Source organism: Pezoporus wallicus, unplaced genomic scaffold (genome assembly GCF_028554395.1).
Source record: "Pezoporus wallicus isolate ANWC-B61680 ecotype Strahan unplaced genomic scaffold, APGP_CSIRO_Pwel_v1 scaffold_6362, whole genome shotgun sequence".
In the NCBI taxonomy this organism is placed as follows: Eukaryota; Metazoa; Chordata; class Aves; order Psittaciformes; family Psittacidae; genus Pezoporus; species Pezoporus wallicus.
This window is the reverse complement of record NW_026637663.1, coordinates 4,207,915-4,222,428: the sequence shown is the minus strand read 5'-3', so window position 1 is coordinate 4,222,428 and position 14,514 is coordinate 4,207,915. Positions and strand designations below refer to the sequence as shown.

The following is a 14,514-nucleotide window of genomic DNA, read 5'->3' as shown; positions in this document are numbered from 1 at the left end:
GGTATGCATGACTTACTCAACAGGAGATAAGCCATGTGTATTTATCTACCTAAGACAGTGAGCTTGCAATATTGAGAGATGAACACTATCATCAGAAATTGGCTGTATTTTAAAAGGTGAAGTGATAACAATAACTGTTGTCAATTACTTGTTAGTGATTTAGATGAAACATCTAGGCTCTTCGCAAAATATTTAAAATCAAAGACAACCAAATCCCTACTATCCATTACTCTTGACAGAGATAGGTTTTAACCTTTTTTTCTATTTAATTCCCCGTCCCTCTTTTTTCTTTTGGTAAACATGGGCCATGATTATACCCTGTTGCCCACTGAAAAGTTCTCAAGAAATGAGAAAAAGCCAATGGGCTGTAAATAGTGTGCAGTGATATAAAAGAAGAAGCAGTTTTCCAGAAAACTTAAGTAGTGTATTGTTCTCAGCTTTACACTTTCTGTAAAGCCTAAGATCATATGCACAAATATAGCAACTATCCATTAGGGCCCTTCTTACTGTATTGCCTGAAGTCTGTATTGTTTCTGTAGTTAATTTATGGAAGGTTGTGAGAAGAGTAGTCAATGTTAGGAGATGTCAGACCTGTCACCAGGATTTGGCTTTTGCATATTACAGTATCATGGAAGCCTGCACAAGACTGATTTTGATGAGAGCAGAATAATAATACTTGGCATGTAACGCTTTGCATCCTCAAAGCCCTGTACAAAAAAAACAAGAACCCCCACAACACCCCTGTGAGGTAGGGAAGTATTATTATCCTTGTTTCACAGATGGGAAAACATACACAGAGAGATTAAATGACTTGCTGAAACCCACAGTGAGTCAGCAGCAGGGATGAGATGAGAATTCATCCCACACACTGCTTCCTAAGCAATGTCAATAAACCGAAAATATCACTTTTCTCAATAAGCTTAAATACTTCATTCAGGGGTCCAAAGGCATTACACTTGAGGAACAGGAGAAAAATGAAGATTTACTTTCCATTCAAGGGTTAAAGAGAGATGCCCAAATATTGGATGTCATCTCACCGACAGGACTTCAAAAGTTGCTTCTCCTTCAGGTTACACATTTTAGCAGCAAAAGGCAAATACCAAGAAATAGATTTTGGCAAAAAAAACAAAACACACTCCCTTCCTCCACCCTTAGTAATTCAAACTCAAACAACTTTTGAAGTATTATCTTCACAGCCCTTACCTTTCTGAATTCAGTCAGGTATCTGAGAACATGCATCCTCCTCATAATATACAGTACAGTGGCTCAAAAGTTTATTGGAAAAAAAGGAATCTAAATCTTCAAATTTCTCCAGACACAGACAGGAGGCATTTATTCCTTTACTTCTTTCTCATTAAGCAACCATCCATTCATTTTATTTTGCAACACCAATCTGATATTTCCACACCAATTAAAAGAGCAAATTGGGGGAAGAAAGGGGAAACACGGCCAAATTAATTACTGTAGTACTGAATTCATAGCATTTTCTGATACAGATGGATCTTAAATAGTTTTTAAAAGGGAATCAGTTATATAATTTATATTAAATGTATCACAAAGCTTATCTACTTAATTGAGCTGGGAAAGCCAAGTTTACAAAATGTTTTTAAAACCACAAGCATTCCCAAAGCTTTAAATTATGAACTGTTCATGTTTTGGGGAAAAATAATGAATGGGTGAAAACCAGATATTTGGTTAACCAGCTGTGGTGTTGCAAATCTCATGTACACTCAAAGCACTTCTTACAAACAAGAACTGCAGAACTAAACTAACCTCGGTCTGCGGTCACAATCCTTTGGTAAGGATGGACACGCATATCGTGCCTTCGAACTTTAGTAGCCACCGCACCTAGTTAAATTGCAATTACCAAGACAAAGTTAGAAAACATTCAAAGAAAACATTAACAGCAGGTTTATCAAAATGGATTTAAATGATCATTAACTACAAAAGTTCATTTTAAGAAAAGCAACAAGTTAAGGCACAGTAGTTTCAAATCTTAATCTTAAAAAGAAGTTTATCTGTGCAGATTAATATTGCATTTATTTTAAACATCCTGGCCTTAACCTGTTTAATCCATTCATTTACAATCCCAAAATTACAGTATTTCATGAAATCTATTAGACCCAAGCACATTTAAGCTTTACTAGTCACATATTCACTGAAGTGCCTTTCTTGCAGCAGGACTATTTTAAATAATGCCATCTTTTAATACTGACAATTACTTGCTAACCTTAAGATCACTTCCAGTTCTACCACAAAAAAGTTTTAAAGCAATTCTTCAAGCCTACAGATTGTGATTTTAAACTTTAAGTCAATAAGTATGAACTGCAATGAATTAGGTGATTAGTAAAGCAAACACTATATAGAACACTTAGCAGTCAGTATACTACTATACACTCATAAATTACAGCTACTCTGTAATAATAGGAGCTAATCCAAATTAATAGCACTATTTTATTTTAAATCTATGTGCAAAAAAGTGCAAGTAAGTCACTGACTGCTAGGCCAAGCTTTTTTCAAGGCTGCTGAAAACTAAGCATTTGTTAAAATTCAGATCTGATGAAGGATCAGTTAAGACCGTTCTTGAATTCTTAGCCTTTCGTTGGGAAAGCCATACCTGAAGATAAAAGGAAGGGAATTGAAAGTTAGTCACCAACTAAAATTTGATCCCAACACCAATATCCCCAGAATACTAATAGGGATGCATTTCTCTGCCATTTTAGAAATAATTTTGATAAGACATCTTAAAGGTCCACCACAAAAAATGGACAAAATATAATATACTAGTAATGAGAATGAGCATATTATAAAATAAAACTCAGTAAAAATTAATTTAATTCAGTTAACTCTATACAATTGCTCAGATAATAGAGCAGATGTATGAAGAGCTACCGATTTAGTGCTACTTAAGCAAAAGTGTGGTCTTCCCCCACTCTCTCCCTGCCTTTTCCTATTTTAAATACGATTATTTGGTGAGATCTGTTTTGGTCAATACACCTGTGTTCTCACAGCTAAGCCCAAAAAGAATGCAATGGTTTCAGACACCATTTTCAGAGTAATCTTCCCCACTCTTGATAAAAAATTTTGAGAGAAATAAAAAATTTCCCTGCATCATATTCAATTATTATTATGGAATAATGTATTTTTTTACTCGCTATTAACCTAATCCAGGAGAGGACTTTGCCACTAACCAGCAACTGACAGCTACTGCTATGATCCCTGTTACTGTGACCTGATCCCACGACATATTCCAAGTGGACTTGCGGACTGGGTGTAGAGGAGCTCAGGAGAATATTTACATGTTTGTAAAAAGTAAATAAATGATGACATCATCATATGCTCACCGAATTTTGGCTATGGGGTAGCTGACAACTATAAGCGGATTAAAGACAGACCTTCTGCATACATTTGTCCTACTATATTTATATTTTGTCCTATTAATATTTTAAAATATTATAATTTTTATTATTGAGTCACTAATCCTGAAAGGCAGAAGTCTGAAATACTCTTTCTTTTTTACTGTAAAAAATGTAGCATGGGAGCATGCACATATACAGGTAACTCAACAAGTTGCCACGTAAGTGAACAATTACTTTTTCAATACTTTCAACAAAATACTGACTTTGAACATTACTGTCTAGTGTTCATTAGAGATGTTTAGAATTTGTTTAAGTCAATAACTGCCACTGAACAAACTAAGATCAAAGTCCTATAAAATCAACATTATGCAGCACCAAGGTCATACACAATTCAGAACAAATGGAAGAGAAAGATTATTTAGATTGTGTAGAGGGTAGAGAAGAAAGAAACTCTTGAACTCCTTGTTTCATATTGACCAGTTAACTGCACTGCGATGGCTGCTTTATCATTCTTGCCTTCACACAGCAAGTGAATCACCTGAAATATTAGGAATGATGGACATTTCAACCCAATGTATGTAAAAAAAGCCATCAATAAAATTGCTAATTGTGTCATCCTTTATATTAATTCACTGAAATTATTTTCTGGTTACAAACTGAAAAAAGACCCCTCCAGCTTTACTGCTGAAAAGGAATAGCAAAATAGGAATTTTCTCATCCAAAGGTTACTGGACATTAAAATTTATGTTAAAGAGAGCACAAACAAATCTGGCTATTCACAAGAGCCAAATGACATATAACAGATATCAACTCCTTAGGTTTGGGTTTTTCTCCTTGTCTATCTACCATCCAGCATCATGCAAACGTTTCTTTTTCAGTAGTCTTATTAACATACTAAACAAACATTTTAAATATGTTTTGCATTAACAGTTGCACCATGTCAACAGTTTTCCTATGTAGTTTTGATATACCTGGGATAAGACTGTTGCTTCAATTTTTTTTTTTTTTGAGCCCCATAACCTCTACCTTGCAAATATCATAAAAGCATAAGCAATTTATTCTCCAGTCATCTGCATACAAAGGTCTTACCTAATACACCACTAGGTTCAATAGGATACTCAAGGATTGATGTAGCTGGTGCCAGCGTGTAGGGGTATTCATATGGTGTGTAAATTAAACCAGCTTCGGGTCCGGGTGGAACTATTGCAGCGGTGGGATGAGGAGTTCCGTTTGGCATGACAGCGGTTTGTATTTGTCTGATCAAAGGCATTATGGTAGGGCCAGCTGGCGTAGGAGTACGCAGGGCAGCTGGTGGGAGAACAGGCGCAGGCCCAGTAATAATCCTTGGAGCCTGGGCTGTTGCTGCAAGAGAAAAGGCAAGGGCTGCTACAGTAAGCAAAGAAATTCAGAGGAAAGTATGGAGATAGCAGTACAAAACGTGGAAAGAATGGGAAAAAAGGGGAAAAGTAGGAAAGAAGAAAAATAAAAGGAAATCATTAGTACATGCGCTGATCACACAGTGCCAAAGCACACCATTCAAATGCAAACAGCTTTCCATTTTCCAGTGTGATTAAGTATGAACATGCAAAATAAAAAAGCCATTATAAAACAGTGAGGTAGATTTCTCAAACAGGTTACACAGCACAAAAGCTCCATTTTGACCATATTTCTTCATTTATGCTATCAAGACTGCATGAGACTGAGATGCATGCAGGAGATACGAGGGAAATACTGTCATAATCAGAGTACAAAATTTAGTGCCACTATAGAGTCCACAGATACTCAGTTATGCAGAGCTGCCCTACGAATCTACAGTTCTTACATGTCTTAAAAGTGTATTTAAACATATACACAGTTCCAGTTTCCAGGATCAGTGAAGTTAAAGATGATCTAGAAACAAAATGCATCCCCCTCTCCTACTCTAGCATGAAAAAACAAACTCAGAAATGGTTGATTTCCTTATCAAATTCCCCAAAATAAAATACCTGCTTTGTATTAGAAGAAAACAGGCATTGGGTTCTTTGGTTTTGGTTTTGTTTTTTAAACTGTGCTAGCACATTTCACTGCATGTTATTTGAAGCCTGCTGGTACACAAGATAAACTTCTTAAACACTAACACATCAGCTGCTAACAGCCAATCTTAAAGGGTTATAATTTATAGATTTCTGTGCACTGCTGACAATCTACACTGATTCCATTAACTTATAGGTGGTCTGAAAAGAGAAATGTGGTGGTAGTTTTTCAGATTTGAGACTGTTTTGTTTAAAAAATTAAAATATTTAAAAAATCACAAGTGCTCAGACCGAATTCATAATTAAACAAAACAAACACACCCTCCAACTTTTTCACTTTCTTTCTTAAATGGAAATAAACCATTACTGCTTCTAGACCCTCAAGTTTTCAGTAAGATCAAAACACAAACAGTGAAACTATTATCAGAAAAAGTGAGTATGAGTGTGGAAATTTCTAGTTAAAAAAAAAATTAAATATATCTCAATCTTCCCACTTACACTGATAAAAATAGACCAGTGGGAATACATAAAAGAAATTGTTCCAATTAATACAAAGGTTTCTATGCAATAGTTTGCATCAATTTCAACTAATCCAAAACCATTTTACTCATAAATTTGCAATAATTTAGAGACTAAAATACAGTTAAAACTCATCTATCTTTAAACATTGCAGTATTCACTAGGGTTGAAAGATTTACCATTACCATTGTAGTGGTAAAAGCCCTTGCTTATGTCTCTTTTCAAATCTGAATAATTACACTGGTGTAAGCAGTCTCAAATTGACCTAACTGCATTCCAACCCTTAAACATATTCAACATTGAAATGGCGACTGTGTGGAGAAACAAACTTGCAAATATCAGTAGGCCCTTAGTGAAAAGACTGATTTAACTGTGCTTATATTTGACATCTGTATCGCAGCTACAGCAAAATTTACTTTGGAACAGTATCAGCAGCTACATTTTCAGGAGGAGAAATTAGATTTTCCACTAGAGAAAATAGTTTGTATCACACATAATAGGTATACACTCTCATTAGTAGGTGTATTTAATTAATTTTCAAGTGTAAACCTGTGCATACATGCATTTGCAAAAGCATTTTCACACAAATGTAATGGAAGAAACTGTAAAAATGGCTCATTACATCACTGATCCCTGTGAACTCAGCTGTGAAATCAGTTGATGAATTGCTGGAAAAACGTAACGTTGGGGGGACACATGCAAGCAAGATGAAAGGAAGGAATGTAATACAGAAAAATGTATCCACAGTATCCTGGACATCTGTAACATTTTCAAATTACATCTCTAAAGATAAAATTGAAAAGGAGTCTATTGTCCTTTATATGCATTTAAGAAAAAAAAATATTGTAAAATAGAAAAATCTGTCTTAAGGGTTGAATTTTTTTTATCTATATATTTGTAAATATTTCAACCGAGACATACTGTTAAAAGAAAGGGGAGATGATGGACTAAACAAACCCCCCCAAACTAATAGAACTTATCTCCAGAAGATCTTTTGCAACAGCTGCCTACTGTTTTGTTGGGTTTTCACTGCTTTCTACTCTCAAACACAGCTGCTACTGCACATTTGCCAAAAAGTAGCTTTAGGAATCAAAACCAAATCAAATATTACTATGGCATTGACCCTTGAAGTTTATGACATGCTTACGTGATTTGATGTTGGCATCTCTGTAGGTGCCATTCAGAATTGCAAGCTCCATCAGCTGCATCTTTTTAAGGCTGTCTTCTCCTTCTGCCTGCATGTGAAGAGACAGGAAGAAAGTCAGGCTTATTAATTTACTAGTGCACAAGATCTGAGAGACCTAAAATAAAATGCCTTCAAGTTTTAACCAAGCAAATTACCTGCTTATCGTTAGACACAAACCTGGTAAGCTTTGTCAGTTTTTCCTTAAAATTAAGTGAAAATTGCCTGTTGTCTATCATTAAGTGGTGTTGATAAATACCTTAAAAGTCTTGAAAAAGGCTCACACCATAAATTATAAAAACAGAGTTAACTGTAAGCTGTGCTTGATGGAAATTGTTTCTCAAGGTTCCAAATTTTTTTCTCAAGCTTTACTAATTGTTTTTTATGTACTCCTGAAGGGATCTTTTAAAAACTTATGTTATTGGGCTGGAGGGAGAATAGACACCATGAATTTTAAGCAACTTCAGTTTACTGTAACTTGCTCCACTCTAGTTGATACCAACTACTTAAAATAACAAACTTTGAGTAGCTTTCCAAACAGAACATCAACAACTGCTCTAAGGCAGAAATCATAATTATGGAACATGTAGATGTATTCTTGTTAGGATATAGTTACTATTTGCACAGCATACGTTATTCGTGGTTTGTCATCAATACACATTACTTCCCTGGAGTTACCTACTCCATTGCTATATAGTAAAAAAAAGCTAACTTTTTCAGTTACTAAGCAAAAATATTTCTGATTAGTACAATTTTACTTTCAAGACCAGGCATTTTCTGATCTGCCTTTCCAGAAATACTATCCTTTGTTTAGTCTGTATCCTATGAAGCAGAAAACATGATCATGATACAAGAAACCCAAGAGAGATGGTCAGCATCTAATGTTAAGTTACTAGCTTGCTTTTTATATTGAATGCCACTGCTGAAATTCTCAGTCAGATGGAAAAGAGCAGCTTCAGTGTCAGCTGCATTGCAGTCTTCCTTTGCTAAACAGGATTTCTTATATTTTTGCTTATCTCGTCTATTCACACAATGTTTTTTAGATATTTGGAACAGCATTTTCCAAGTTAATGGGAACCCAGATAATAAAATACTATGCCATCCACTCTGAAAATCTGAAAGTCTGGTTACAGAGAATTATTCACCTATATAAAACCGTAACTCTTATAGTCTGTTTGAACTAGGGCTTCCAAGAGCACAAGCGATTACCAAAAGATGACAGAATTAAAAGCCAGAAAGAATAGCAATCATCACCAATAAGCAAAAAAAAGCCCATACCTATTAAATAACTTTGCGGCCATTACAGCAATGCACTAGTGAAACTCTCTCTAGGTTAACAGGATTATTTACGTGGGGTCTTCCAAATGTATAGGGAAGTGTTTTTTCAGGCTAGTTTGTAGGATAATGCTATATACACTTTATTCCTAAATTACATGGAACCAATTTACTAAATTACAAGAAAAAAAAAAGGTTTTAAATTGTATCTAAGCAAACACAGTACTTAGTAAGAGGTATGCTCAAGGAACACCACCCCATGGAATGGAAATTTTAACATCTGATTTTTATCAACAACTTCAAATAAACATGATATGATGGATCAAGACTAAATTACTTTCAGATGGTAGAAATGAAAACTCTAATACTGAAGACTTGCATAAACACAAAGACTACACACAGTGAAAATTAATGTTGTTATTAAACATTCAGAACATACTGGAAGTTAAGATATTTTCTTTAAATAATGTGCAACAACCCAACTTAACATCAACACTGAAAAACTTAAAACACATTCAATTACCATTGTAACAAAAAAAAAATAAAAAATTGTACAGTTAAGTACTGTACCATCCAGAAAGCTCAGACTCCATAGTCATTAAAATGAGACCCTCTGGAACACAAAGTGCACTGATTACAGCATGCTTAATATGACATACTCAGAACAGGCTTATAATTCACGTGCCAAAGAAATTTTCTGGGTTTTTTTTTTTTTTTGTTTCTTTTTGTTTGCTTGTTAAGAAACTATTATACCATTGCATCTTTGCCGGTAAATTATGTAGACAATCATGACACAATAAAACCAGTTCCAAGTCTTATCTCCCCACCCAGAGGTCACAAATTCTTGTATTTTGGATATATCTCATCTAATTTATTTTAGCCATAAAGACTTTCTAACACTTTGATTCTTCTTTTCAAAATGGCTATATTTTGTTATTGGCTTTTTGCTTGGGTTCCTTTCTTTATTTATTTAATTGAAAGCATGTAATGAAAAAACTCCTCACAATGTCAGCTGCATCTCCCATATAGTTCCATTAAAGTTACTAAAATTACTCACTTCCTCCAAGTAAGAGTTCTGGTGATTGATCTGACACCATTACTGAATCTCAGTAAATGCTGAGTCTTACATTTCACTTGCTAGGACAATTTTAGTAACTCTAATCCCAGATTTTGCACCACAGTGACTATTTCCCAAATATAGCTATTTATAGGATAATAATTTTAAGATAGAAAACTTTTTTTCCCTTCTGACATCTCCAAAAGAAGGAGTTATAACAACTTAAAGGCAATAAAAGGCGAAGCAATCATTCTTACTTAGGATCTTCAATATTTCCCTATAGATCACTACACTGCCTATAAGAAAGATGTTGCAATTATCTAGGTTTTACAAAGTATATTTACAAAAATAATAATGGACTTCAGCATACAAAGCAGACCACCCTGTACTGCTCAGCAGCTGGTAAAAATTTGTTCTTTTAAACAGATTCCAAAACACAGTTTAAAACTTTTCCTTAAAGACTGTATCAGTGATAATTCACAGACATAAGATGTAGACTTGCATTACCAGATATCAGAACTGTATTTCAATTTCTGATATCCTGTTTTTCAAAGCATTTATTAGATAGAGAAAAAAACACCACAAACATGCAAAGAAAACAAACAAAAAGCTACTAACCTAACCCCCCAAAACAACAAAGAAAACTCAAATAAAACCCCCAAACCACTTACACCCCATCTTTAATACTGACCACAAGGACATCATTCCGACTCCTCCCAGAAGATGGCACTGTTTATTACACAATACTGTCTCAAGACATGGGCGCTTGGCACTACTCACAACCACCCTATTAGTACTTCTCAAACCCCTGCTATTGCCCTCACATCCTAACAGACGCTTGCCACCCTTCTTCAAGGTGTAAGTCACAGAAGTGGTCAGGACCCTTTCAGACATGCTGTCATGACCTTCATTCTCTGGCATCAAGCTCTCTGCTTGCACCTCATTCACCAATAGCCAAACCCCTCAAATTTCCAAGAGCTCAGATAGAGCAATGGGTGCCTGTTTTTGCCTGCCCTACCCTCTTGGTTGCTGATTCAAATGAGGCTCACTGATGCAATCTATCTTAGCTCCAGGCATTTCTTCAGGCACTCTGTTAAAGCAAAGAGAGGTTGCATCAGGGGTACAAAGGCAATCTCTAAAGGGACAGTATATTACCTGTACAATAACTACAACGAAGCTCAGGCATTTGTACCAAAAAGAAGCCACTTTGAGCAAACATCAATAAGGTTATTTAAAGCCAGATTTGCATTACTAAGTTGAAGCTCAAATGATTTACTCAAACCTCTCATCCTCTTAAATCTCCAATGCTTTCCTTGTATTTCTCATGTACAATGTAACACACAGATTAAGAAAAAACCCTTAAATGGTATCTTGAAACATAATTCTTTAAACGTAAGCACTTGCAACTGCTCACTGAATACAAATACTGAAAAGACACAAGCAGTAAATCCTAAAAAAGCCAACTGTGTACAGACAACAGTGGTGACTGATTTTGGAACAGAGGGCTGTATTCACAGTAGCTCAGCCCTGCCTGGGTTAGCAATAAAAAGACCTGAAGGACACCAAATGCCAGTGACCATTGCAGTAAATTGCTTTCTAATCCTTATCAGAGTAGGATTAATAGTCACACGATTCAAAATGCTAGTAACAACTACACGTTCCCCTCTATACAAAGTCTCTGGGGAAACACTTCCCAAAATAAAACCATTTAAAATGAAATACACAATGTTGACAATACTGATGCCCAGATAAAACCACAATTCCATCACCCACACTGGGCTTCAAACAAAACTAAAAAAGAGGACTGCAGTTATGTAATAAGCTGCTGTTAGTAAATGTTTGTTTCATGTCACAAAATGGGGAGCTCACATAAAGCACTCCATTTAATTTTTTAATGACTTTCTTTTCATTAACAATGTCCAAGCAATACTTCAACCTCAGACACCCCAAGCTCCTCAGAGAATTCTTCTGTTTAATGCTTCTGAAATTATTCTTAGGCACTTAAATTCCTCAGATTCACATACAGTGTTCCCTAAGAGCATCATACAATTTAACTTCTTATTTATATATAACACATACACACACGATAAATATGGTATCAGTGTGGAAGACAGCCATACAGACTCCAAACAAAATGCACTTATTGTGTAATGCCAACAAAGGACTTCTGAAGACTGGCTTCATACGTGACAGGTACGCTATTAGATTCTGTGTACAGTCAACTCTGAGAAGCCTATACCAAATTACAGTAGAGAAGGAAAGAAAGATACTACCTTAAAAGAAGGATCAAGTAGCAATGCTTGCTACAGAGCAGAGATCCACGAGGTCACATCCAGTGGAGAGAGGCAGTGCCAACAGTGCCCTGCCATACTGCTGCCGGATTGAGCTTGACCCACGTGGAAGGTGAGTGCAGCTGAATTAATTCACAAAGCAAACAATACACTCACTTGTACTATAGCAGGGACACCTTATCCTGACAAGAGCCTCACAGTCTTACCTAAGACTTAGAATGTACTCTGATTCTCATTACCACCAGCACTGGCAGGGAAGGCTGTCAGAATTTTTGTACAAACATACATACTTTCTCTGTAAAATACTCATTTTCCTTTTAAAATAACTGCTTTGGAAAAGATAAATATACTTCCCCCCCCATTCCTAATAATATAGATACACTTATTTAGGTGATGTTAGTGACTTTCACTGACAGTCTAGCTTCCGAATGTCATGTATTTTGGATGACATTTTTGTAATCCTATCACACATCCTTGCACTTCAGCTGAATTCTCATGAACTGAACTGAGCCCAACCCTAGGAAAGGCTGCAGACATTTTTATCTTCCACTAAATGTAGCCAAGTCTGCCTTTGGTTAAGGGAGCAGTCCTTTATAAACTGTTCCAGGGCTATCCTTTTAGGATAACAGCAGAAGCAACAAGTGGGAAAAGGAAATGATGGTGAAGAAAAATAATGGGTAAATCAATTGCAAATACAGAGGCTAAAAATCAGTCTTGATCTTCCCCAGCCATGTGCAAGCTGGCCTGTCCCACCAGGCAGCCACAGCAATGCAAAAGCATCAAAGAACACCACCTCTTTTCCAAGCACCTCAAACTTCTCATGCAGACTCCCTTCCTGTCTGCCTCACACCACCTCAGGTTAAACAGCAATACCCAACAGCAGCTTCACACCTTTCCTGCCATCTCTGGAGAGACCTCCTCCAGTTACCACATTTTGTTGAAGACCATATGCTTTTCTCAACATTTACTTCAGGTAGAGAATTTTTCCAATAACACACTGTATTGTCTAGTACCCGGTTAAGGCATTAAATAATGTACACACACTTGAAACGGAAGTACAGAGAACTTGGCAATTAATTATGGAAGAACACTGTACTAATGGGCAAGAGTAGATACTCGGGACTCCCCCTTGAATAGAAAAAGTCATTTACAATTGCCACATACAATCAGCATAACTTTTCTATCACTGTCTCTGCAAATATGTTAAATACAAAGACTTTCATGATTCTTTAAACTGCATAACTGTACAAGCCATGTGCAATTTACTAATTTAACACAAATTTTGGTAAAACACAATAGCAACACTGAAATATTTTACTGTTACTGATCTTATCCTTCTTGAGAAGGAGGCACTGCTGCCCCTCAGGGGGCTGTCCCCCTGCCTTTCTACAGTCCCTAGCTGCTACACAGCTGCAGCTTGGAGGCTTGTGCTGTGACACTCGCTGGACTCTCCAGGCCCTAGAACAGTTTTATCTCCCTGACACAGAAAAATGTTCCACTGCAATTCACTTGGAGATCAGTAAGTATTCCTTAACATACCATGTGCCAGTCAAACAGCCTTTCCACATGAATGCCTCCATTCAGGGACAAAACCTTTCCATTCATAATTTATAAACAAAAACCCCTCACAAACAATATCCTACAAACTCCTAGACACACACGTATTAAACCAAAAGACAGATCTCAGACATCATTACACTGCAAAACCACATTGGAATTCTTGAAACTAATGTATACACACTTAAACCTATTCTACCTTTAGAAGGTCTTTTTTCATATCTAAGTTGTTAAGAGGCTGAAGTATCTATGGCAATGAAATCCCAAGCAAGCTGACAGGTAACCAGATATAAAACACACAGAAGAGCCTTTTAAAAGAATCTGAATGTGAGTTCCTAAAATAATCACCTACTGCAAGACATCACATTTCACTTAAAGCCTTTAACTTCTGGTAACCTATTACTCAGTGTTAAAGAAAACATCCTGTCATTGCTTCCCCTCAAAAACTTTGACAAAGACTTCCAACTTTCCCATGTCCAGTACATAAATATTGATAGTTAGTTGCTGGTAAATGTATGTTACTTAGACCTTCTCATCCCACACCACTTCTGACTGTGATAGAGCAGAAAGCCTACATGCTGAGAATTTGCCAGAGGTCTTCTCTGACATCATTTGGCAGCTATTCTTGCCTCAGAGGAAACTCTTCCAAATACTCTTGAGACAAAGTAAAACAAATCACTAAGACCAGCCATATTTCTTAGAGCCCTGTATAGAGCCCATCAACAATACTGTGGCACTGAATAGGTGGCAAGCTATAGCCCAGTTATTTCTCTACTTCCTTTTCACACTGACACACACTGCTATGTCTATGAGGACAGGCAAAGATAAATTAGCATCATTATTTCTTCTGGGCAACACAGTCTGCTTATCTTCTTCAAAGTAAGCTCTCCGTTCAAACGATATGCAAAGACGACTGTGCTGTTTCACTTGACAAATTCACTGGTCATTATGTTAAAGATACACTAGGGGGAAAAGGCACCGTATCTTTTTACACTTCCCATCACCTTATCTGACATATCCCTGTTTAATCATGATACTTGGCTTACCAGTAATATTTTTGAGAGTCCTTATGCCCTCCCTCCCCCACTTTCCATTTCTGCTAGCAGAAAATACAGATAAGGTACAGAAAATCAGCACAAAGCACATTTTATAAGCCAGGCTGAAACACAGCATCAGTAGAACTTGTGGGTTTGCTTCACCATCTGGGTACTTTGTCAATATACTGGGAAGAGGGTCCACAGGGAATGACCAGGTGCATTCT

General features: G+C 36.4%; 1 protein-coding gene across 9 annotated transcripts in view; it reads right to left on the bottom strand.

Annotated features, from left to right (window-relative positions):
- The window catches only part of QKI (QKI, KH domain containing RNA binding), a 156,625-nt gene that overhangs the window by 5,816 nt on the left and 136,295 nt on the right, over nucleotides 1-14,514 (bottom strand). For 2 of the 9 annotated variants that reach the window (XM_057406918.1, XM_057406919.1), the window contains 3 exons: nucleotides 7,038-7,125; nucleotides 4,449-4,745; nucleotides 1,774-1,848 (listed from right to left, as the gene is read on the bottom strand). In XM_057406918.1, coding sequence (XP_057262901.1) covers nucleotides 1,774-1,848; nucleotides 4,449-4,745; nucleotides 7,038-7,125 — 460 coding nt within the window. Of the gene's footprint in view, nucleotides 1-420; nucleotides 2,618-4,448; nucleotides 4,746-7,037; nucleotides 7,126-14,514 lie in introns of those variants that run through there. The other 7 variants (XM_057406913.1, XM_057406915.1, XM_057406920.1 and 4 more) reach the window with 5 other exon arrangements.